This window comes from Arvicola amphibius, chromosome 8, assembly GCF_903992535.2.
Source record: "Arvicola amphibius chromosome 8, mArvAmp1.2, whole genome shotgun sequence".
Taxonomy (NCBI): Eukaryota; Metazoa; Chordata; class Mammalia; order Rodentia; family Cricetidae; genus Arvicola; species Arvicola amphibius.
This window is the reverse complement of record NC_052054.1, coordinates 90,093,163-90,118,908: the sequence shown is the minus strand read 5'-3', so window position 1 is coordinate 90,118,908 and position 25,746 is coordinate 90,093,163. Positions and strand designations below refer to the sequence as shown.

At 38.9% G+C, this 25,746-nt stretch overlaps 1 protein-coding gene across 1 annotated transcript in view; it reads right to left on the bottom strand.

Moving 5' to 3' along the window:
* Nucleotides 1-25,746, bottom strand: part of Fbxl17 (F-box and leucine rich repeat protein 17) — a 472,414-nt gene that overhangs the window by 133,295 nt on the left and 313,373 nt on the right. The window contains exon 7 of the mRNA XM_038340434.1: nt 25,376-25,452. Coding sequence (XP_038196362.1) covers nt 25,376-25,452 — 77 coding nt within the window. The remainder of the gene's footprint in view (nt 1-25,375; nt 25,453-25,746) is intronic.

Here is a 25,746-nt window from a genome sequence, read left to right as displayed (position 1 = left end):
CAGCACCATGTGTCTACATGTGCATGGGGCTGTTTTCCCAGAACCACAGAGGGTAACATTTGGAGTTCATCCTGTTCCTAGTAACTCCTGATTCCATGGCACTGAGGATAGTACCACGTGTCTACAGGTACATGGCTGTCTTCCTCAAACCCCAGAGGAGGGTACAGTTGGAGTTCATACTGTTCCTAGTTCTCCCTGAGCCAAGAGGGAGAAGACAAAAAGCACAGTTCATGTTGCTTCTAAAGATTAGAGTTCTTTTAGATTCTGGGCCACATATAATCACCATCACTTAACAATGACTAATGTTTGGTGAGGAAGGATTAAAGGAGCACTCTCTAGAGTCATTCTCTATAAATTGGAATTATGGCTCCATCATGGAAAACTGCATTTCGGGTTTCTGTGCCTTAGTTTCCCCATCTGTGAAACAGAAATAATAGTCTATAAGCAGGTTATCAGGATTAAGTTCATAAAAATGAAGCCTTCTTAAAACAAAACTGCCACATAGCAATAGGTACTTGGTGAATAGAATTTCTATTAGTATTTAATGTAAGAAGTTTGGTAGTTTCTGTAGCAAGCAGGTAAGCAAAGAAAAATATAATGTAAACATGAGAGATGAAGGTCCCTGATTTCCAAAGACTGTCTTTTAGCATCTTACCCATCGTCTTAAAATTGCTAGGTTTTGTTTCTGATGTAAAATGTCACAATAATGATCAATTTTCATTATAGAACACTAGTTCTCAAAATATGCTAGGTCCATCCACATTTAAGGCTCGCTGGCTAAATCTCCCGATTTCTTCTAAAGAGTTAATGTTATAAATAATATTATGATTTTAGTCTGGCTTATTGACAGAGGGTTTCAGGAAATAACTTCCCAAACATGAACTAGAATGTAGCTGCACATAACTGGAAGCCAAAAGAACAAAAGAGCTGGTCTTTCTCTTGGCTCGCCATGTGATTTTTTTCAAGTCTAGCATCTCACTTCTATAGTCTGTTTTGTTTAACATGACTACATATTGAATGGGCAGACAGTGTGAGCAGGGAGGAGGTGGAGCATGCCAGTGGTTTTTCTGAAAGCAGAAATGGTGGAACAAACAGCTGGTTCAGAGTGTACAGCTGAAGCTTCTCTATTACTGGAGGTCTGAGCCATGTTACAAAAACAGACTACGTGTGTGTGTGCGCGCGCGCGCGCACACACACACACACACACACACACAGAGTCCCACAGAGTCCCATGATTTTTAAGAAAGTTACCTTATCTTGATCAGTGGTATCTAAATCTAACCAATTATAAAAGCCACCAGAGGAACAATAAAAACATCTAGAAAACACCACAGAGCTCTGGGCCAATACCTGCCTCAGAGCTAGCTAGCCTGCCCTCCTTTCTGTCCGATATAGAGGTGAAAACCCGTAAACGCTGTTCTTCAAAACCACCAAGCTTGTAAAACACTGAGTGCCCTAGCTGTGACCTGATCTTTAGATATGCCTCGTCCCAGCCCTCCACTGAAACCGACCTTACCATTCTGGCACAGGACCAGGTGGTGGTTGTTTGTTTCTTTTCTAATTTAAATTTATTTTTAATATGCAGATTACATTTATAATAAAATGTTATTTAGTATATTTACCTTTAAATCAGGCTAATTAACTATACCACTTCATATACTGACTGGTTTTTCATAAAACATGTATAAATGTTTTTTCATAAAACATGTAGCCTGAATTAGACAATACAGGTTTTGGTCAAAGGAATTCTTGACGTTTACTATAATCTGTCTGACCTCTGTCCTTCAGAACAAACAGCACATTCCATTGTCATTACCACGAATGTTCAGCACTGAGTATGGGCATAAACACAATTTGGAGTATATAACCAATGAGGGATAACACCGAATTACATATGATACTTCCAGAAAGTTCATGCGAAATTTCATGAGGTAACTGTCAGTTAAACATCACTGTCGTAGGAGGACGGGCTGAAGAGGACAGCACAGTAAGGCTGCTATTTGTACTGAACCATTTGAGAGACAGGAGAGTCAGGGAACAATTCAGGACTTCTCTGAACCTCAGAGGATACTTCTTCAGTCACAAACTGGAAGATACTTTTGAGTTCCCCCACTTCCCACATTCTAGCATCATGACACGGGGTGCCACGTGTGCTGGGAGAGACAAGGAAAGTGCACAAAAGCAAGCTGAATAACATCCGGTGGTGCTCAAAGATCCCAGGTAGAAACGTGCCTGGCGGACTCGAAGCTAATGCCAGCACCAAAGGAGGACAGGAACATGTAGACTGCCGACACTGGACTATCTAATCCCTGGGACTACCTACCTCTCTAGAAACATGCACAGATGTGACTAGCTAAAATGCCAGAGGCTTTGGGAAGGCTACCTGTCATTGGGTGAAGGTTCTGAGGGGAGCAGATACAGGGATAGTTCACCATGGAGAGTGAGCACACAGGCCTCAGTAATCCTAGACCACTATTTAGTAAAAAGGGGCTTTCAGGTTCATATTAGCTGACAGGCTTGGACTGACTGACTGGTAAATCCTCTTGATTTGCAAAGGGAGACTGTTAGTCCTAGGAGCCAGAGCTCCTTAAAGAGCACTTTGTACTGTCTTTCCTTTAGTCCCTGTTTGTTCATGGTTGATGCAGCTTCCTTCCTAATAAATTTACAGATGAGTGCGGTCCCAGGAGTCAGGGAAGATGACTGTGTTGGTCTTGGCAATTTACTGTGTTCTTGCCTGGGTGAGGCTGTAATATATAGAAAAGAGAAGGCAGCCATTACAGGCAGACTGGCTATATTTACCTCTCCGGTTCCCCAGAGTTAACTTGCTTCTTCAGATCTGTTTTTCCTTCTAGTTTATCTCTTTCTGTCTTCAGCAGTTAGAAACTATTTATTTTGGGAGAAAAAAAATAATCTCTGAACTGTTTATCAGTTATTTTATAATATTCTTTCCTCAGCTTGGAAAATGAGGAGTCAATGTGACTTACTTTCAGGGATACTGTGGATAAAACACACTTTTACCACACATAAGTATATCATTCCAGTGCTTAAGGTTGGCAGATTTAATCTAGTACTTAGTGAAATAGAATCTGCTGGACTCAGAATATCAGAATTTCTTTAAAATGAAGTCAGAGGACAGATGAAATATGATTTTACCTCTTCAAAATGTCCTTGGCTACATAGTGAGCTTGGGGCCTGCCCAGGACTTTACAAGCCATTGTTTTGAAAAACAAGTTTAAAAGCCAACCAATTTTCTAAAAATATTATTTCCTAAAAATAAAAATTATACACATACATACAAATATAGACATATATAATGAAAACCTCTCTATATGTGAGGCTTTTAAAAGATAATATATTGGGCAGGTCTATAGGCCATTGAATTTTGAGATTTTTCTCATAACGAATAAGAACTGGGTAAAAATTCTTTCTCTTGCACCATAATGTTACACAATGATGAAGTCACTTTCTGTATGAAAGCATAATGTCTCACCAAATACCCTGGGCTGACATGCAAAGGACAGTGTTAAATATAGAATAAAACAAATTGTTTTTTTAAATTTCTAATATGGTTTATCAAAGGAGGCTAGGACTTTTCCAATTTCTATAATTATTTATTTAATATGTGAAAATCTTGCCACTGCCAAGCAGATTCACCTCATTCTTCTACAATGAAAAAGTTAATCAACTTTATAGCAATATAAAGACTTGTATATGTCAGTTCAGAGTGTGTTTTGGCAGGTAAAATTCTAAAACACAAAAACACAAGAAGTAAGGAAATAATGGTAACGTTCAGGTAGCCATTACCTGGCCACACTGATTTCAGCAGTTGGCCCTAGCCTAACTTGGTATATGCCCACTGGCACACCTGCATCAGGACACATTGCTACAGCGGCTTCAAAGCAAACCATAAGCAGCATGCTAACTAGTGCTGGTCAGCATTTCATCAAGCCATTAGAGCTTGCATCTGAAAAAATTAGTATTCTTCTTTTTCAAGATCTATCTCTTGTATTTTTCTCATCCCCATTATTTTCCAAATTTTAATCCATGCCTACACCTGCTGGAAAGTAGAAAGAGTTTCTTAGACATTAGGAAGATGGTGCAAGACCATTCTGTTCTCAATATGTGTGCTCCTATGTGCTCTGTTCTTCAAGACTATTAAATCAACCACCAGATGAGAAATGAGAGACACTGGCTTTACTAATGCCCCACAGCATATGTTCATATGCAAATATATTTAGGCAAAACCTCTGCTGTCACAGGCAACGCCACTGTCAGGCTAGCTTCTATCTACTTTCAATTCGGCCTACTAAACAAGAATTTGGGAACAGATAAGTTTCTGGTGTATCTAACAGACTTCTGGTTGTTAGAAATGAGAACATTTCTTAAATTTTCTCCAATACATAATCTAATGTATATTTTTTCTAGAATTTTTTATTTTTACACTAAAAAAAAAAAAATAGAACACTTCCCTTTGAGGTGGCTAACACTGACTGTCAACTTGACGGAATCTAGAGTAACCCTGGAGAGGAACATCTGGGGAAGCCTGTGGGGGAATTTATAGACTGGGTTGAAGGAGGTGTGAAACTCCACCCTAACTGTGGACGGGGACCTGGACTGCATAAAAAGAAGCCTGTGAGTGAGGCACAACCAGGCGCCTCTCCTGCTTCCCGGAGGCTCCTCGCCATGAGTGGCTGTATCCCACGGAACAGAAGTGAAATAAACTGCTTTCTGAAGTTCCTTCTTGTGAGGGGTTTTGTTGCAGCACTAGGAAAGCAGCTAATACTCTACTGAAAAGGACAGAACATGTTTTATTGTTCATACTCAGAAATCTTCTGGTCAAATAATAATTTGTTTATGTCATGGTGCTACCTAACGTAAAATATAACAAGTCTAGAACAAAATACTGTGGTAAGCCAAATTTTATATCCGATAATGTCATACTGGATCAGTCTCAGTGAAGTGTTTATCCTACACAATCAATCAATCTCTTAGACTAACATCCTTCCAAGAATACGTGTTCCCTTCAGCACCCGTGTCAGTGCCATGGTACATAGGTTTAAGAAGTAGTATGTTCAAAAGTATATTAAAATCATACTAAAGATATGATTAATTATACATATTTAAAACTAAAATTTCAAGGTATGATTGTGTCTCATTAACCAAGAAATCACGGAAAATACAGCAGACATATTGAAACAAGCTAGACTGTTTATTTTGATTATCACAGGTGGTGACTTGCTCCGTGAAATGTTAGAGATAATCAAAAATACTGTTCTAAAAAGAAAATCCTCCACTTAGATGTCAAATAAATTTTTTTATTTCAAAAAGATAATTTTCTTTATTAATATATTACTTTGAGTCATAACATTTCCAGCAGGTATAAATCTTTTTATGGTGTATATTTATGTAAGTGTGTATGTTCATGTCTGTGTGTATGAGATCAGTCTCCTGCCCATATTCACCCTTTGAATGTACACAGAAGGATTTATGTTATATATGTGTGTGTCAAAGGTAGGCTCCTGCACTACCCTTGACATTGTGGGTAATTAATGTACAGTTACCTTCAGGTTTAAATTTGTACTAGAACTGTATTTTTTCATGCGGTGCTGAGGCCTGAACTCATAACCTTGGGCGTGGAAAACAAGAATTCTATTATCAAGTTACATCCCCAGCACTAATATTATAGATTTCAAACAGTTAACATAAAGAAATAGTCTACCACAAACTATACAGAGAGATTCCTTTGATGTTTTATGTTAAAAAATAAGCAAAGAAGACAAACTTACGTACTGCCCACTGGAATAGGTAATAAAGAGCAAGGGTACTGACACAAATTCAAAATGTTTCTTGATCTGGGAGCTGGTTCTTGGATTATGTTCAGTTTAAAAAGTTGTGTGTTTCTAATAAATGTAAATTTTCTCCATTATATATGATACATAAATAATAGTTTTTGAAAAATTAAAAAAATAAAAATTATCTAGACCATTATATAGGTTACTTAGAATATTCTACTCTTGATGTATTTTATATTTTAAAACAATTAAAAGAATATCATATTCTTAGGTATACACAAAATATAAAGGTATATCTTGTCAATGCAGTGTAAGACTAATTTCACATTTAATCTGGTGTGTTTAAATATATGTTCCTATGAAAGAATAGGCAATAACAGTGCCTACAACTTAGCTTCCAATAAGACTTAGGTACGGCTGCATGAACTGTTTCCTAAGGAACATTTAAACTATCAGGTGAAGAAAAAGCACTGGGTGTATAAACTCCAGTGTGCTTTATTTGAGAGAAGACCAAATTCTCCTTTCTTAAAAACCAAATGTCCCTGGAGATGTGTGTACATCAATGTAACTAAAACCTAATGAAATTTCTGAAGGCTTTAATAAATTATTCAAAATCTTTAAAATACTTACTTTTGAAAAATGATATGAATTTCATAGTAAGGAGTTCAACTGATCTGGCCTCATTTAAGCTCTAACTTAATAACATTATCAAATAAAAATAAATACTATTAAGTTAAATAAATAGCATTATATCAATCAGCATTTAAATTAGTCTGTGAAACCTACTTAAAGGTTTTTAAAAAGTTAAACTTCTGTTCTTAAACAAAGTACAAGTTCAGGATATGGAATGTGGAAAAATTAAGATATAAAAAAAAGAGGCACTGAAAGGTTAAAAATAATTCAAATACAAGGGTGATAAAATACAGTGTGGACCTGAGTTTATAATCTCCTCCAGTGTGTGGAGACAGAGCAAGCTCTTCTGCTTTGTGACCTGCTACGGCCTGCACCTCCACATCCCAGACTGTGCACAAAGGCCCACAGATCATGAGGAACGACAGGTTGTTGTATGCACCGCAGCCCAGACTGTGCACAGAGGCCCACCGATCATGAGGAACAGTCCAGCACATCTTTAATCATAGACTGACAGTCTGACTATGAAGCATTCCTATCCTATGCCACACTGTATGGTATTTCATTTATATTTTAGTAAGTAAAGCTTTCCTGAAGATCAGAGAGTAAAACAGCCCTACCGCTCAGCCTTTCAGACCAGACAGTGCTAACGCACACCTTTAATCCCAGTGACCACTAGTTGTCATAGAACCTGGGAGGTGCATGCCTTTAATCCCAGCCCTAGAGAGGATTATAAAACGGGAGGAGACACCTCTCAGTCACAGTCCTATTCTGAGATTCTTGGAGGCAGGATCACCATTTCAAACTGAAGTAGAGGTAAGAGCCAGTGGCTGGCTGTTTTGCTTTTCTGACCTTCAGGTTGAACCCCAATTTCTCTCTCCGAGTTTTTGTTAATTGTGCTTCACCACACCAAATTAAAATTCTTCATTCTGAAATCTCCTCATCACACCCCAGTTTTTACTTAATCTCCCTTTTCAGAATTGCTATATTAGAAAGATAACTTTAATAGGAAAGACTGTGTTACAAGTTCACCTTTCATTCTTGCTTGATGGGGTAAGTAAAGGGCAAATTATAACTGCTGCTTTTTCCCACTGTATCTTTATGGCAGTCTAAACAATTAGCTTAGCTTCCTTCAGACACATATTTAGAAGCACAACCTGGTTCTGAACTCAGGCCTGACTTACTCCAAAGCAATAAAGCCTGTGCTTTCAAACACACATGGATTTGGAGAAGAATATGATCCTACTGCCTGAAAACCATGCAGACTTTCACAGATTCCCGGTTAGTGAACAGAGCTGAGGCTAGAAACTGCCCCCTGAGAGCTCAGAACCGTTGCTCTAAGCCTCACTGAAAACTGAAGTTCAGAGCTTCTGGTGATGAACATGGTCACTAAACTGATAGCACAGTATTGTGGGAAGGCCATGGTTAAGGGTCAAAGGTGAGAGCAAATTTAAATCATTCTCCTGCTATTCACTTTTTATCCGTAGGCAACAGAGGGCATGTTTCTGTTCCAGTGTAAAAGTAATAACAGATATTAAAAGTCTACAGGACTGGAGAGATGGCTCAGTGGTTAAGAGCACTGGATGCTTTTCCAGAGGACCTGGGTTCAATTTCCAGCATCTATATGGCAGCTCACAACTGTCTAACTTCAGTTCTGGGGATTCCATAGCACCAGGCACACATGTGGTGCACATATCTGTGTATGCACAGAAAAAACATATACATAAATAATTTTTTTAAAAAAAGAAAGTCTATAATTGTTAAGATAAAATGAGTCTAGTTAGCTAGACTAACCAAGATCATACTTAAAACTAGTCTCCTGGTCCCCCTCACAACCAACTGATATGTAACCCTGAAATCCTATATTCTAATTATTCTCCATCATTCCACAAACAGATTCATCACAAAGCAAAGTCCACAAGTACAAGATGGATGTGTGTACATCCTCCACAGTGCATTTAATCTCTTTAGGCATCTCAGAGATGGGCAGTACTCTCCACTATCCATTACTCTAAGAGTGTCCTGGCAATGACACCTGAGAACACCAAGAATTCATTATCACCCAAATAATACAGGAGTCACTACAAGAGGGCAAGAACTTATGACGCCCTTTCCTTCTGTCTGCCTTTCCTCTAAGGTATTAGACGAGCAGTCTGCTGTATTTATAAATGACAGCACAGCTGAGAACAAAAGGAGGAGATTATAAAAAGAAGAAAACCTCACAAGGGTGAGGCAGGAGGTAAACCTCAAGTCACTGCCTACGTGGATGAAGGGACACTCCAGTCATTGGTTTCGTATTTGCCACAAACAAAAAGGCTCAGCCACTTTCACATTTTATTAAATTTATAATGAACCTATTAAAGGTGGTGAATGTAGACAAAGGCTTCTCTCTGTCTCACCTGTTCCCATTGGACCAGTTTCTCTCCACCCACTGGTCCCCTCACTAGTTCCCCCAGCCGCTTATGAAATACCACTCTGAGGCTTATAATCAGGTACAATTGTTTGACAATGTCTTAGGTTTCTTACTGGCTAGCTCTAACTATTAAAATTACCCTTTCTATTAATCTGTGTATTGCCACGAGGCTGTGGTCTATGTGTGCGGCATGTTACTCCTCCGGTGGCTACATGGTGTCATCCTCAAACCCTGCCTACTCTTTCTGTATTTTTGTTTGAACTTCCGGCTTAGCTTTACTCTGCTAAGCCATTGACCAAAACAGCTTTGTTCATCAACCAATAGAGCACACAATACACAGAAAGACATGCCACATCAGGTGACTCTAGAGCCGCCCCGCCCAGCAGGGCATGCAGTCATGGAGCACCTGAACACGGGCAGTCCTAACCTGAAGGAAGTGCTGAAATCAAAGAGTATAGGAAACTTTTCCTAAGTAATATGAATTGGCTGTTGGCTAAAGTGGCATGTAGTTTGATTACACTGCATTAAATATTACTTAATGAATTTCAACTTGTCTGTTCCTTTTGTGTCAATGTGATGACTAGAACATATGAATTACTTATGGAGGCTTCATCTGTGACTTCATTGTATTTCTGTAGGACAGGGCTGGCTTACAGTGAGAACTAAACATACTGCACACAAATAGCAACACATAACAATTACTCTCTTCAATTAAACAGAAAGGGCTGGTTTTCATTAAGAATCTTACTGGCAAATTGTAATTGAGAAACAGATGTTTATGTAATGCTAAGCAGAATGTAATTAGCATGTGAGAGAGCTACATTAAACATTTTTACCTTTTAATATCAATGCCCACACGATATACAATTTAAAGAATGTAATTACAGGGGTCCGAGGGTTGGGGAGATGGCTCAGCAGATTAAAGTACTTGCTGGGCAACACAAGCACTCGAGTTAGGGTTCCAGAGCCTCAAAACAGCCTGACACAGTGCCAAGCACGGTGACATAGTGCCAGCACGGTGACAGGGCAGCCTGGGCTGTAGTACCAGCACGGTGATGGAGGAGACAGCTGACTCATCCACAGTGTAAGCAGAAAAAGCGAGTTCCAGGTTCAATGAGAGACTTTGTCTCAAAAAAAAGAAGGCAGAGAGTGACAGAGAAGATGTCTGAAATAGACTTCTAGTCTCTAACATGCAGGCACTAGAGAAATTGTGTGGTTTTAGGGGATATAGCTTAATTAAAGAAAAGTATATAGATTTATTTTAATATAAATTACTCATTCTAAGAGTTTCACAACTGAGTTATTTTGACCTTGAGATATAAATCCCAAGTAACTTACAACAGTAGCTAGGTGTCAATAGAATAGCAAAGCTTACAACATGTATATGCACACCTCGGAGACAACAATTGTTTCTCCGAACAATTCCCAGTATCACCCTTGCTTGGTTTCCTTGCGAATCTATTGTCAGCAGCACCTATTCCCACATCAGTGCTGACTCTGTCTTGGAAGGTAAACTTGTCTTTGCACTTTCGCTTACTGTCAGTAACTCCTAACGTCTGTAGCAGAAAGTCTAACTCTAGCAAAGCTGTTAACGATGAACTGTAAATTACCTATGCCCGCCACTCCTGAATTTGTCAAGATCCATCCTATGTGCTGCAGGTGAATGCCTGCCCCTGTGAGGGGAGCTTGCTTACAGCTCTGCATGGAGGCTAGGAATATGGGGTGAGCTTCTCTATACTATCCAGGTAGCAGACAGATATAATCAAACTCCCACTCATCAACATCATACTGCATATGTTACAGCCACAATTTTTTAATGGTTCTGTTATTTATTCATGCAGTTTTTGACTTTATGGTGGTGCAAAGGTAACAGACATTCAGTGAGCATCATGTCTGAAACTTGATCCTGGCTAACAGTACCAAGGCCTGCTCCTTGGAGAAGACAGATTCTCCCTCCCTTAGCAGCCTGTTTATCAATATGATGGTCATTGTGAAGAATAAAATATCAAAATTGTTGTTTCCAATCTACACTCTGCTATGGTACCAATGGAATTCAAAAGACTAAATACATTAATCAACTTATTATATAAGTTGGAACAAACTTAAAGCTCTGTATTAACTAAGATGGTTCACTGTGTTGGCAACACACACAGTGTGAAGCAGAACACTACATTAGCAAGAGCACAGAAGCACTATAGAAGATCTAGGCTGCGGTGAGGAAGTGCGCGCTGATACACTTGTTGCATGATGAAATCTTAAAACTGAAGATCATTTTGAGAGCAAGTTAAGTACGTTAAAGTTAAGAACAAACATTTTTTCTGCATATTGTTAAGATTTGGTACAGGGACAGGCATAATATTGACTCTTCAAGAGATTAGCTGTCACAACCAATTATAAAGAACAAAAAGCTATCAACTGAAATGGGGGGCATGGGAGGGACTCAGAAGAGGGTATCTGGGAGTAGTTGGAGGAAGGAAAAAGACATGGGAACGGAATAAATTCTATTTCCACAAAAAAAAAAACAGTTTAAAAGAAATTGCTACCACTGTACCACCACCCTTGCCCCATCTCTTCGGTACTAGCTACAAGACTCATGTTCTCTCTCTCTCTCTTTTCTCAAATTATATTTATTTAAACTTTTTATTTTACAATCCAGTCACAGTTTCCCCTCACTCCTCTCCTCCCATCTCTCAACCCCTACCCCTACTTCTGTTTCCATCCCCTAATCCACTCCTCAATTTCTGTTTAGGAATGGCATGTCAAGTGGCAGTAAGACTAAGCACCTCCTCTTGTGTCAAGGCTGGGCAAGGCAACCCAGTATGAGGAATACGATCCCAAAAGCCTTTAAAAGAGTTTGAGATAGTTTCCTGCTCCCACTGTTAGGAGTCTTACAAGAAGAGCAAGCTACACAACTGCAACATACAAGCAGAGTGCCTAGGTCAGTCCCATGCAGGCTCCCTGGTTATGGGTTCAGTGTCTGTGAACCCCTATGAGTCCAGGTTAGTTGACTGGTGTCTTCCCATGGTGTCCTTGACCCCTCTGGCTCCTACAATCCTTTCCCCTCCTCTTCTGTAGGATTCCTGAACTCCACCTAATGATTGGCTGTGGAAAGACTCACGTTTTCAAACCAAGTAGCATGTTCCAGCACAGGTGAAATGCCTTTAAAATATGCATGTAAGTATAAAATACATGTAGTATGTTTGTACGTAAGTATGTATTTGCTTATTTATTCTGGTGGTGGGGACAGAGCCCAGGGATGACTTTTGTTCTCCAAGTGGTCTACATTGAGCTACATCTCCTGCCCTGTGTTTACCTTATACCAGATAACACCTGCATAATGATTTCTTAAGAAGCTTAACAATATAATCAGCAGTTCCATGGTGAATTTCCTTCTCATCCTCAAACTAAGTCTCCTAAACTGACCTTTTTGAAACTTAGCTTTTTTGATTCTTTCCTTCATTCAGCGTCATCGTCTCTGTCTCTCTATCACAGGCAAACAAGCCTGACTTCTCAAAAGTAAAGAACTAGGCATAGGCGGAATGGGGTTAAATATAAGTCTTCCAATAACTACAGCATTGTTTTCAAGTTAATTCTGAAGATGATTTGAAGCTTCCCAAAGTAGGCAAAGGACTTACCGAGCCGAGCCTTTCTGCACTGTCTCCTGGCTAACCCCATGAAGAGGAAAGGAGTGCGCTGTGTTCCCGGAGCGACCCCCCCCCCCCCCCATGGAAACCAGCCAAAGTGTGGCTGAGGACACTACTCCATCAATCCTCGGGGCTGAGGCCTTGTCGCTGGAAACAAGCCATGTACGGCCTTGTGCGCGAGCCTCCCTTCATCGGCTAGGTGAGGAAACAGGCATCTCTGACTAATGGATTCACTGAGTCATGGCGGATGCAGGCTCCTGCAGAAGTGGGACTGAGGGACAAAGGCCTCTAGTAGGCTGACGCCAGCCTCCCAGTTCTGACTGAACAGTAAGGACTAATAAGGCCTGAGGGTAGTCAAGGCACCTGAATGTTTAATTTTTAATATTTCTTTTGGTTTGGGGGCAAAAATTCCTTTCTTGTCTTTCTCTTTTGTCTTTTGTTTCTAAAAATAAAGGTCACTATGTAAACCGCCTGTCTGGCTTCAAAACCGGGATCCTCCATGCTTCTACCTCTCAAGCACTGGCTTTACAGGTTGTATATTATGGTAACTAGCCTCTAAACATATATTACAATAGGCACGAACAATTAGAAAGATATTACTTCACCTGCAAAACAGTTTTAGAAAGCTCATTATAGCTATTCTGCGAAAAGTTCTTCCCCACTACAGTCTACCTTAGATGGAACGTTTCCAATTCTCACAATCCATTAGCACTCTGATTAGGTGAATATGGGGTTTAAATAAATGCGTGCAATTTCTGACACCCGTTTTTTTTTCTAATACTACACTATGCTGGGTTGGCTATAGGACAGCTGCTGCAAGCCCAGTCTGATAGTCTAAGACAGAATGGGCATGATCAGAGAACAGAGAAGAGATGATGCCTGAGAACAACTTTACTGGAAGATATATTTGTGAACAGATTCAGCCTGGCTTGGTCATGGTAGCAATGAGAGGTATGAAGGAAAGGTGAGGCACTCAGGACACCCAAGCTTTAGCTGAGTAAATGATGAATACTGAAGTATTTTCAGAACCATGTAAACCCAAATGGCTAGGAAGATGTTTTAAAAACGCTGAAAGCAAACGTTCTTACTCTGCATTTAGATTAACCACTGAAAGGAAATACTTCCACTGAGGCCAGCAACAGGGAAATGACGCTTTGACAATCGTGGTAATATGGAATCCAGGTTTATAATCAGTATTACACACCTAATTCCTGTACAGGAAGCAAGGCTGAATCAAGAAGAAACACTAGGAAGGCAGGTGCAGTGTGAGCATGCAGACCACTCATGTGTTAAATTGAAAACAGCCCCAAAGGTTCAACTTCCTTCCCTGTTCAAGGAGAAAATCTGCTGCTATGAACTTCAGGATAAAGGATTTGCAACTATATGTGCTTGAGAAATATGCTATTGCTGTAATTTTAACTCACTGTATGTGGGCTTCAAGATGCACAGTGGCATTCCAAACCAACTTTTAAAGAAAATTGCATGGAATTTTAAGACATCAGGAACCGTTCTTAAAAGTATGCAGAGGAAAAACGGATATTTTTTGATAGTTACGAATTACTTTAGTGCAGCCAGATTGTAGAGAACGCTCTTTTGCTCAGTATGGTTAGAATTACTGTTGACAAAGATTTAATTTAAATTTTTAAGGGTTAAACTGAGAATATAGGTCACTGGAATTTTCATTCACTGTATAGTATCAGTACCGCAGAAAGCAAGCTTTGCTAGTGAGGGACAAATTCTGGCCCCAGAATCCATCACTTCTGTAAGTAGTTTGGGGCTTGAGTGTGTGCTAGTGAGAATGATTTGGTTCTCAGTCAATCAGCAGCCTGAACATTCACAGTTAGAAACACGCCTGGCATGGAAGGGAGGCTCAGTTCAGAAAATACTAAATGCATTTTGTGAGGACAGACCAGAGTCCACAGAAACCATTTATCTGAATCACAAGCTGGAAGAGAGTCCATCTTTCCTAGCAAGCTGCAGATTTATATAGATTTATAATAGTAGAAAATATACTATATAGCCTATGATTGCTAACTGGTTTCCTATAGCTTGAAAAAAAACATTTGTAGGATCTACCACATGCAAAAACATTTAAAAGAACCCTTTCTGTACACCAAGGAACCATGAGAACTAATAGTAGCTTTCTGATTTAAATACTATGTCATAAAATAACAGGTTAATAGTATATAACATTAAAATGAATACTACTTTCATGAATAGAAATTTTAAATTGTAGCTTTCATAAACTAAGAGAGAGCCGATTTCAAGTCAATAATCTATCAAACAAGAGATAAAATTTTGTGCAGAAAGTTACACAGTAATGTAAAGGATCTACCCTTCCAAACGTCTACACTGTGTGAGAAAGTTCTTGCTTTACTTGCATGCCTGGTGCTCACTGTTCTGAAGGGACCTCAGCTCTTCTGTGCTGACTAAGGAATGGGATGTCAGAATGTAGAACATGAATGTATGTGCTAACTATACATGTACAACACATTTCCTGAATTTATTTTGGAACAAGAATTAGCAAATACTGAATGTAAACAAGAAGCTTAGGGGTTGTGTATTTGGGTCAAGGTGGGCAGCTTTCCAATGGTTTCTTACACAACTTACCTCAGGAATAATAATCGTTTACAGTCGTAAGTACTAGATACTCAAGAGTCTCCCATGGGGTAGAAGCAACAGATGATAGGTGAATTTCACCAGCCTGATGAACTCATCTCTTTTCCTCGACATTTAGGAAAATATTTTAATCAGAATACGAGAAGGAAAAGATATCTGTACTAATTTATAGTATTTTAGAAAGTGAATCATTGCAAGGTGTGCTGGAAAGACAAGTTGAAAACGAACACTGTGAGGATTTCGCCCAATTTCTTATGTAAACCAGAGCAGACGGCATGATTCTCAAAAAAGCCAAGTACATTTGCCCTCGCATAAAATAAGACTGATTGAATTCAAGCTTTTCACTTATTTTATAGAGCTAAAAATTAAGTTCCTTTTTGTTGTTCAAGATGGGGAGTGTGACTCTTGTGTGTGTGAGTGTGTTTGATATGCATGTTATTATAACATATTTATATAGCATATATATATATATATATATATATATATATATATATATATATAGCATATTATCATCCTGTTGTTTTTTCATGTAACAGGTAGTTCATGCTATAGAATCAGAATAACTTAGAATTTTGAATATTTGCTCCTTGTACAAATTCAGGGCGTCCTTGCAGATGAGTCTTGCCTATGACCTGTCCCTGCAGAGTGTCTGCTCCTCACGCTAGAACAGCATCTCTGGGACTCGACTTGGTAAACATCTTTCCAAAACTGACTGCAGAGGAATTTCCAAAAATACAGAGGACAAGGAGGCGGCTGGATTCTATTAGGGGGATTATTGTGAATTTTCAAATCTAATAGTAGAACAGAAAAAAACTTTATGGGAGGGAAACAGTATACCTTCAAAGCAAAACGGTTTTCTTGGAGGAACCTCCTAAAGCCATATGTGAGCAAAGAGGAGATTGAACCTAAATAACAAGAGTGTTTAAAATATGCCTGTATCAATCATCAAAAAGAATGTATATAACTAGTTTTCCTACACATTTTCCTTCTGACACCGAAGAATTATTTTACCATCTGAAAACACCATGACCTGTAACAATTAAATTATCAGTGAATATATTCATTTGACAAGGATAGATATACTCCACACACACACCACACACACACACACGAAAGCATCAGGCATTCTTAAAGATGGTGTGAATTTTGTTTGTTTATCTCTGTTTCTCAGTTTTTAAAAGCCTCCTCTTCTCTGCTCGCTCACAGTCACACTCGGTAACAGCCAAGTCACTTTCAGGATGAAATGTGTGGCCACATGGCACAGAGGCTGGATCAGCCATGCCAACTCAATTCAATTGTTAGCAAAGTTGAAAAGTTCCAGCTATTTATTAAATGTCATGCGATAAACCCTTGAAGAGAAACACATAGGACAGATAAATTCTAGTGATTGAGTCTTAGAGAATGTTTAGAATAAGGTTTAAAACGAACAGTTGAATACCTGAGTTAGAAGTAAGTTTGATTTACTTAATAAAGTAAAACTTGTAAGCCAGCCTTTCTGCACATGAGGAAGTTCTGTTTAACCTTCCACACTAGAGACATCTCAAGAGGTCGATGAATTATCCCTTCTTCCTCAACCACAGTTGAGCTTGAAAGGGTTGAGACCATCTACCTCGCGGACACCCTCCATGGGATCCACTGTAATGAACTGGTTTCCTACTCCTCAACAGGTCATTTACCAACAGGCCCAGTATGCCATCTATACTTTGGAGAAAGTAGAAATGCACAAGACCATTGGTCCTTTCAATGATTAATTTACTGAGTCATACACATTGAAGGACAAGGGAATTTGAAGGCCTGTGTGGGAGGACTATGGAAGAGAACATAATTCATGCTGAGCGGTGGAGGTGAACAACTTTAATCCCAGCACTCGGGAGGCAGAGGCAGGCGGATCTCTGTGAGTTCGAGGCCAGCCTGGTCTAGTTCAAGACAGTTTCCTGAGCTACAGAGAACCCCATCTCGAAAAAACAAAAACAAAAAAGGACTACATAATTCAAGCAACTTTATACTTATTTCCAAGAGGTTGGATCCATAAATTCCAAAGAAAAAACCTAAACAAAATCCGAAAGTTGATGGAGTAGCAAAAAATATAACACCATCTTTCTTTTATGTTTGTTTGTTTTTGTTTTGTTTTCAAGGCAGGGTTTCTCTACATAGCCTTGGCTGTCCTGAAACTCACTCTGTAGATCAGGCTGGTCTCAAACTCAGAGATTTGCCTGCCTCTGCCTCCCAAATGCTAGGATTAAAGGTGTGCACCTCCAGTGCCTGCTCTCTTTCCTTCTTACGTCCCTCCCTTCTCCAGAAGCAGGGACTACAACTGTGGATAGAGAGAGGATGCTGGGTATCTCAAATGATGATGCTTTAAAATTGATTTTACTGAGCTACAAGGCTGTGCCTCTTGTGAGGAACATACTAGGTTTTAGGCTAAACTTTCTAAGCAGAAAACCAACAATAGATGATTCAGAGTACAATTAGACTTGAGAAATTCACTAAATAATCCACACATTTTAGGAAAAAAATGTCCAATCCATATGTTACTCTCAAAGTGAATCCCACAAGTCAGGCCTATCTGTATATAAGAGTTCCATGTCCAATGACAGAAGAACCCGCACGAAAAGCTTCCACTGCCAAAGATAGGACTGTCTGGATGTCAGTAAGGGAAACGATGGCCTAGTTTAAAATGATAGTGAACACTAACTTATTAGTCACATCTGAAAGGTAGAAATAAACAACTCAGCATTTGGAAAACTGCTGAAGAGAAATGGTGGTGATGAGTCTGACCTTTTCTCCACAAAAACAAGAGAGTGTACCCGGAGGAAAGCGAGCAGCCTGGCACTCTACAAGGAAGCACTGCATGGGTTGCTTCCTTCCTTCTCCCTCTTCTTATCTCAGAAATGAGGAGCACTACTATTTTGATTTCATTTTATTGGTGTTCATTAATGAAAACGGAGGCAAATAGTGGCACTACGGCCTAAGAGGCCTGTGAGTTTCATGCCTAAAAACTACAGGAAGAGAAAAATTAGCCATGCTATTTTTCATGGCATAGTTACGGGTTTCCAAACAGATGTACATCCTAAAAAGTGATCAATTATCCTGTTATCAGAAATTGGTTTTAAATAACCATTTAAATGAAGAAATAATACCTGCCTAAAAAGCTAAAAATTCTGAAAAGTTACGCACTGTCAGACACAGCAGTGATGGTGGCACTGACTGATTAAATTCTGTCTGGGCGCAGTTGATCGTCTACTGAAAAGGCATAATGCTTCTAGGTCTTTCACAAATTCCTTATGGTGATTTCAAAACAGGGAATTAAAATTTAATTCACTAAGATTGTACAACACTTTATTCATTTACTACTGTGCATATGTGTACGCACATGCATGCCCACGTGCTCATGCATGCCATGGCACATGTTTACAGGTCAGAGAACAAGGGAGACCTGAACAATGGAATCAGCCCCTTGGGCTTTAGGCAAGAGCCTCTACCTAGCGAGTGCAGGGGCACCTCACTTGTATTCTAATAAGTAAAGCCAGCCCAAGGATAGAAAAGTACAATAGCCACACTGGACAGTCTTACATACCAGGCGGTGGTAACACACACCTTTAATTCCAGTAGCCATACTAGTTTTGCCATAGAAACTGGATGGTGCATGACTTTAATCTTAGTGGTGCATGCTTTAATTCAAGCCCTAGAGAGGGAATATAAAATGGGAGGAGATAGCTCACGTCTCATTCTGAGATTCCTGGCACAGGATCGCCATTTCTGGACTGAGGTTGAGGTAAGAGCCAGTGGATGGTTATTTTACTTCTCTGACCTTCAGGTTGAACCACAATTTCTGTCTCTGAGTTTTTATTAATTGTGATACAAGTGAGATATGTCATGGGCTCCAGAAAATTTAATGTATAGAAAATTATACCAACAATTTGAAGTACGAAGATAGGTGGGCTGGGGGTGTAGCTCAGTTGTAGGATGCATGCCTAACATGCATGGGTCTACATTGATTGCAGGCATCAAACATACCAGACACAGTGCAGACAACTAATTGTAACTTCAGCACTATGGAACTGCAGGCAGGAGGACCAGACGTTCAAGGACATTTCCACCAACATAGTGAGTGTGGGGAAGCCTAAGCTAGAGACCCTGTCTTTAAAAAAAAAAAAAAAGAAAGGAAAATATTTAATACATCAGTGAGTACTAAACAGAGAATATTTTTAAGTAACAATAGTCCTGGGCACATCATTGACCTATGAGTAATTATATAAGAAGTTACCTTAATACTGAATCCATAATACTGTAGTTTATAAACTTTGTGATGTTATACCCTACCCAATCTCAGTTTCCACATCTGTAGCTCAAGTATTAGCAATAACTCTTAAAATGGAATGTTTAAGGAATTAAAGCATTGCCTAAAGAAAATATCAAACAAACGCCAATTAGTTTATCATTATTAAGATGAAATTTATATTTGTTCTCAGTAGATCTATATATTTATTAATAGTTATTACTCAACATAATGTTTCCCTCTATATAATATATGTTAAATGAAGTTGTTGCCATGGGAATGATGAATTTGACAGGATAAGTTGCAACAAAAATTGGAACTTATTCTGAATTTTTAAATAGAATATTTTGATGAGGTTTCTTCAACATTTGCCTGCATGTGCACGTCATCATTTTGGATGACTTCTGTTCTTTCTTTAGATTAATCAATGCATACAAACTCATCCATTCAGACACCTGTTTATGCCCAAGTCTTCCGCATAGCATCTACCTCAAGATGCCCTCTTCTGCTACCTCTTCCACGGATCGTTCCCCAGCTAGGGCAGTCCATGACAATTCTGTCTTCCTCATATACCCTATACCTCACAGACCTACCTTCTAAACTGATACCATCATATTGCTTAAAATGATGGAAAGTTTATTAATACATGACTATTACTTCTTATCCAAGTTCTCTATTTTTGGATTTTCCATAGCATCTCACCAGCAGACTGCACACATAAGAGTAAAGCTTTGCTGAATGAAACAGTGCTGAATAAAGCCTAGGATTAGAAAAGGATTTAAAGATCATATATGACAACTGTCTTCTCAGGTTTCCATCCTCCTAACTCTTCCTCCCAGATTTTCTCTGCCTATATAGATCTTTCAGTACCAACCAAGAAAAGCATTTTCAAGAAATTGTGAATATCAAGATTACCCTTTTTTTTTTCATTGAATAGTATAAAGTGAGAAGCTAGTGTGGTGTGGGAGAATGCTCTTGAACACAGTAAAGATTTGTCACTTGTATTGGTTTAATAAAACAATGATTGTCCGCCCAGCAGCCAGGCAGCAAGTATAGGTGGGGCAACCAGACTAACAGAATTCTGGGGAGAGAAAAGGCAGAGACACAGTCACTAGCCAGACACAGAGGAAGTAAGATGAGAATGCCTTACTGAGAAACAGTACCAAGCCATATGACTAAACATAGATAACATGGGTTAATTTAAAATGTAAGAGCTAGTCAGTAGTAAGTCTGAACTAAGAGGTCAAACAGTTTATAATTAATATAAGCCTTTGTGTGCTCCTTTGGGACTGAATGGCTGTAAGACGAGGGCAGGATATAGAACTTCTGATTACAAGCGTGGTGTTCAGTGTAGGTGTCACAGTGCCACTAAAAAAACCCACTCAACACTCATATCACACTGATGAGGAACAATCATGATTCTATTTGTATTCATGCTTAGAACACAACAACACTAATAATAACTAAAATGCACAGTCTACATAGTGGAAAGCACTAAGCAATGAACTGTAAAAGTGGGCATGTGGCAAAAAATGTACTGTGATTTGGGGTAAGTTTTCCATATCTATAAAGGAAGCTCCTTCATTAAGAATGATGTTTTTAAAAGCTAATAAAAATTAAACATGGTACTTCCAAAATACAAGAGTAATGCAGAAAAGAATGCTGAAAAGTTGTAATTTAGATAATGGCTATACTAATGAAGAATATAAACATTTAGTTACAAAAGTTAATTAAGAACAATTGTATGCATGTATGTACTTGGAGGTATAAGATTATTCATGCACCATAATTATACAAACAGGTTTATTTATCTTGAAAATATGGGTTAGGCTATATCTTAACTTAAAAACTAGACTAAAGGTAGAGTCAAAGTTAAGTTGGTTATGGTAGTAATTTTTTTCTGTAGAGAATGCTTAAATTTTTTATTTTAAAGATAAAAGATTTAATAAGTAAATTTAGCATGACAGAAACTACTGAATCCGATACACAAATATTACCACCATTCTGTGCTTAAGAAAATCTATTGGACAAATTCTGTATGCATTTATACTAATAGAAAATGCATACAACATACAGAGATAAACTTAACTGAAAACCTAAAGTATTACTGATATAAATTGAATAAAATGAATACTACATATATGTAAAAGGATTCTTAATATTGTTAAGATGGTGGTTCTCCCTTAAACAGGAGTATGTTTGAAGAAATATTTTTTAAAAATTCTTTTTACTAAATCTACATTATTTAGCTCATCACAGCAAATGGCATAAACACAGCTATTGTTCAATCTTTTATTTCAAGGGGAGCTAGCTTGTGGTGATATACTAACCAAGGAAGAAAGTCAATTCTTTCTAGCAACCAAAAGTAGTTGGATAAGGTATAATTAAATATATCAGGGCAGCAAAATGTCTCAGTAGGCCAAGTCTTTACAAGAGTTTGGTCATATGAACACACATGGTAGGAGAGAACTGACTCCCACAAACTGTCCCTTGTACACTGTAGTAAACACACACACACACACAAATGGGGGGGGGGGTAAATTCTCATTCATTCATATTCCCTCAATTTCTTCTAATAAATAAATGTAACACCAAATTTCAGCTGAGGAATCAGGTCCATTATTTAAAAGACAGATCATCTTATCTTCTAAATGCAGCAGGATGGAGAATAAAGTAGGAACAGAGAGAAAATTTTACATAGACATATAAAAACGAGAATTTGCAAAACAGAGTTCAGCAGAGTAGTACTATTCTGCAAGCAACAATGAACACTATATTTAAATAATAGAATGAAAAATGAGCATAAGAACAGTAACCAATAAAGTATTTTTTGACTTGCAAATATCCGTTCCATAGTTCCTCTCTGTCACTTCCTAGCTATAAGAGTCAGGCCTGCTGACAAGAAGAGGGGAATCTTACCCAGCAATCCCCGAGCGTATTCAAAGACAATTTAGAGTGAAACAAAGGGAAAGGCTATAAGGTTATTTCAAATACAACATCACTGCAGGTAATATACACTCAATAATATGAAAAATGATATGACAGAATAAGAATAAACTGACTTTGGCTATAAGACTTATGGAAAGAGAAGCACTTTGGCTGCAGGTCTTGCAGTCCTTTGGCTTTCTTCTGTCTCTTCAACAGAATGGCTTACTTAGTACATCCCAGGTCCTAATCTGAGCGGGCAAGAGTGAAAAGGGTCCAGGAACCCAGAATGGCTGGAGAAGGTACAGCTCATTAATCATTTAACAGTGGTAGGAGGTCAGTATGGCAAGGGTGAAACATGGGTTATAACAAAACAAAGATTAATCTTCCCAGACCACTCTTACCATTCTTCTTCCTGGGAGAAAGAGCTGTATTACTACCCCTAGCCTCAAGCCATGCAGGGCAGCCATGGCCTCTCAGGAATAGAGAAACTACCTCTCCCACACCACACAGGGCCTGCTACTCTGGATGCTGACTTTCTATTCTACAGAATGAACATGTCTCAGGCCTGTAACTTCTGGGTCAACTGAAATGACAGCTCCCATGCTAACAATGCCTGAAGACCCAAAAGTCTGTGTCAGGACCTTGTTTTAAGTTAAAATGTCCCCAATTAGAGAAGCAAAGTGACCAAGAGCAATATTTAACAGGGAAGACGTGGCTCAGAACAGCACTTCTGGGCTTCTGAGAGCAGCAGAGGAGCTTGGGGAGTAGCACCACGTGACTGTGCAAAGCTGGGGGTGCTGTTCAGCAGAGTCAAAACCCTGGGCTCAACTCCAGCACTGAAAAAACATGTCATAACACAGTGACCCTGGGTGTGCTAGTGATCTTGTAGGGCCCTAAACTACAATGTCGGTACGTAAGTGTTTACAGTCCTCTTTAAAGGTTACTTGGCAGTTTGAGAATGGAAACAAAATGGTATTTCTAGAGCATCAGTCTCAGGGTCCTTAGGAATAAGGTGTACATAAAAATGTCCAGTTTTAAATTGACTTCAAAGTCAAATGGATTAGATGGTTGTATATAATCATCATTTATGCATGATCCCAGACTCGCTGCTCCAATCCCGCCACCTAAAAGTTCTGCTTTAGCTGGTCTCGAATATGTCTCACACATTCATGGGCTGTTGAAATTCTGCAGGTTTTCTAGTATGCAGAGGGGACTGAGAACCATACCTACATAATTCGCAGACACAAGTAAACTAAGCTGTGGTGGCAAGGTTATAGTGTGCTAGCACCACACTAGGAAACAAAAATTATTTAAACATGAAATACAGAAAACAATGCCACAAAGAAAAACTCCCAGGACCTAGGACAAGAAAGTAGTAGGAACATCACCAGCAAGCCTCACCTCTAGCTGTTCTCCAATAGAAACCAGCTCACTAGACTACTTACACAGAGGACTTAATTCTCTACTTCACAAGTGAATAATTGAGTCTCTAATATGTGAAGATACTTCCTAAAGGTCAAAATAAAAATTTAACGCTAGGATGTCCCAGGTCCAACATCTTTTCTCTTCTTTGACTTTCTGGAAAGCTATCTGCACATGCCAAGTTAACAGGTACTGTACAAAAGCTTTATCGTTAAACAAAATATACCTTCCAAACACAGTGTAACTGTAGTGACATTTTCCACTGCCGAGCTTCAGCAGAGTCCTCAAAAAGAAGAAGGGATTTAATGCATAGCTCTTGGCCATTAGTAATGTGACGACCGGCAGAGCTTGGAGAAGAGAACCATGTGGCATAACTGAAGGAAGGGGGGGGGGGGGCTTAAATAACTAATCTGCTGTGAACGTGAGTTCTCCACACGCATGTGCGAGCAGGACACGCTCCAGGGCCTGGACAATCATGGCTTCATGAGAATCTTGAAAGTCAGGTATGTAAGTATCAGTTTAACATGCTAAGAGAGTCAAGAGACTATAAAAAAGGAAAGAAATCAAACATCTTTACAGTGTTTAATTAGGAAAAAGCAACAACATAGAAAGAGCATTTTCTTAAAAAAAAATCTTTATCTATGAAAGGTATTTAAAATCTGAATATCTCTTGCCTTTTTTTTGATGGAGTAGCTATAAACTAAGCATAGAGTCCCATACATACTAGGTAAATGATGTGTCAGTGAGCTACATCCCTAGACTCTATGTTGCCCTGTTGTGGCTTTATTAGGTTTTCTAAATGGCAAACTTGGGATGTGACAAAGTACTTATCTCTCCGGCAGGGCAGGTCAGCATGACACTCTAGGATTGAAGTGAGTCATAGCAGATAAAAGCTAACAATAAAAGATTTAATGGGATATTAAGTTCTCTCAGATGGAAAAAAATCAGATTTAAATAAACAATTTAAATAGTCAGAAAAAGGAAACAATTTCTCCCTCAGAGAATGACAACTATCAGGTTAAAACTATTTATAGGTCAAATACATGCTGATAGGAAAAGAATATAGAGCAGAACAAGATAAGAAAGGCGTAACTATTTCAACAGGGTGAGCTCACACTCCATATGACAAGGTGGTTCTTGCTGATTTCAGACGATCATAGTCAGTAACTTACAAAGCTGACGTGAACGGACACTGCTCCTTCCTCTCTCAATGTGGACACAGATCTGGTGCCTAGAGCCTCTCTGGCACTAACAAGGCTTGCATGAGAATACCAGACATACATTTCACACAGTGCTAGTATGAGCAAGACACCTCAGTGCACTGACTGTATTATTCATGTTTATGAAAGCAGAAATTTAATTGATCAAAAAATTATGTTCACGTCCTTCCTCTTCAGCCCACATTCTTTAGTTCTGTGTGTTAGGAGCAGATATGGAGCTGGGTGTCACCGTGAACTCAGGCACGCATGCATTTTGCCATGGTTTTTAGATGATGATTCCTTTTCCTTTATTTTTGTTTCATCTGAATTAGCATAAATGAACACAAATTGTCTAAATAAATTGTGATATCTCTTTAAACAATTCTCAATGATTTTTAAAACTTTATTTATCTAAGAGTAAGGATTTAGGACAAAGGACCATTACATACCATAATCAGTGATTTTACAGGACACCAAGTACAGCTCTTTCAGGTTTTGTCCCTCCTTTGCAATGACCTCCACACACCTGAAACACACAAAATGGTGGTGTTACACTAATGCATCCCACTTAAATGAGCAAGAATCAGGCCACGCATCCACAAGAAGAGGTCAAGGGTCAGTAGTGAGAGAATACCCCATTCCTTTCAGCTTTCAACACCTCATTCAAGGTGTCTCGGGGAGTCTCATGTTCTCTGCTTCCAAGTTAAGTGCTCTGTTCTTGAACGTTCTTATTAAATCCTTGTCTGATCCAGGAGATAATCCTGTAAGACCACCATGAATCTGGGGTACGAAAAGCTGATAAAACCATGTGGTATAATGA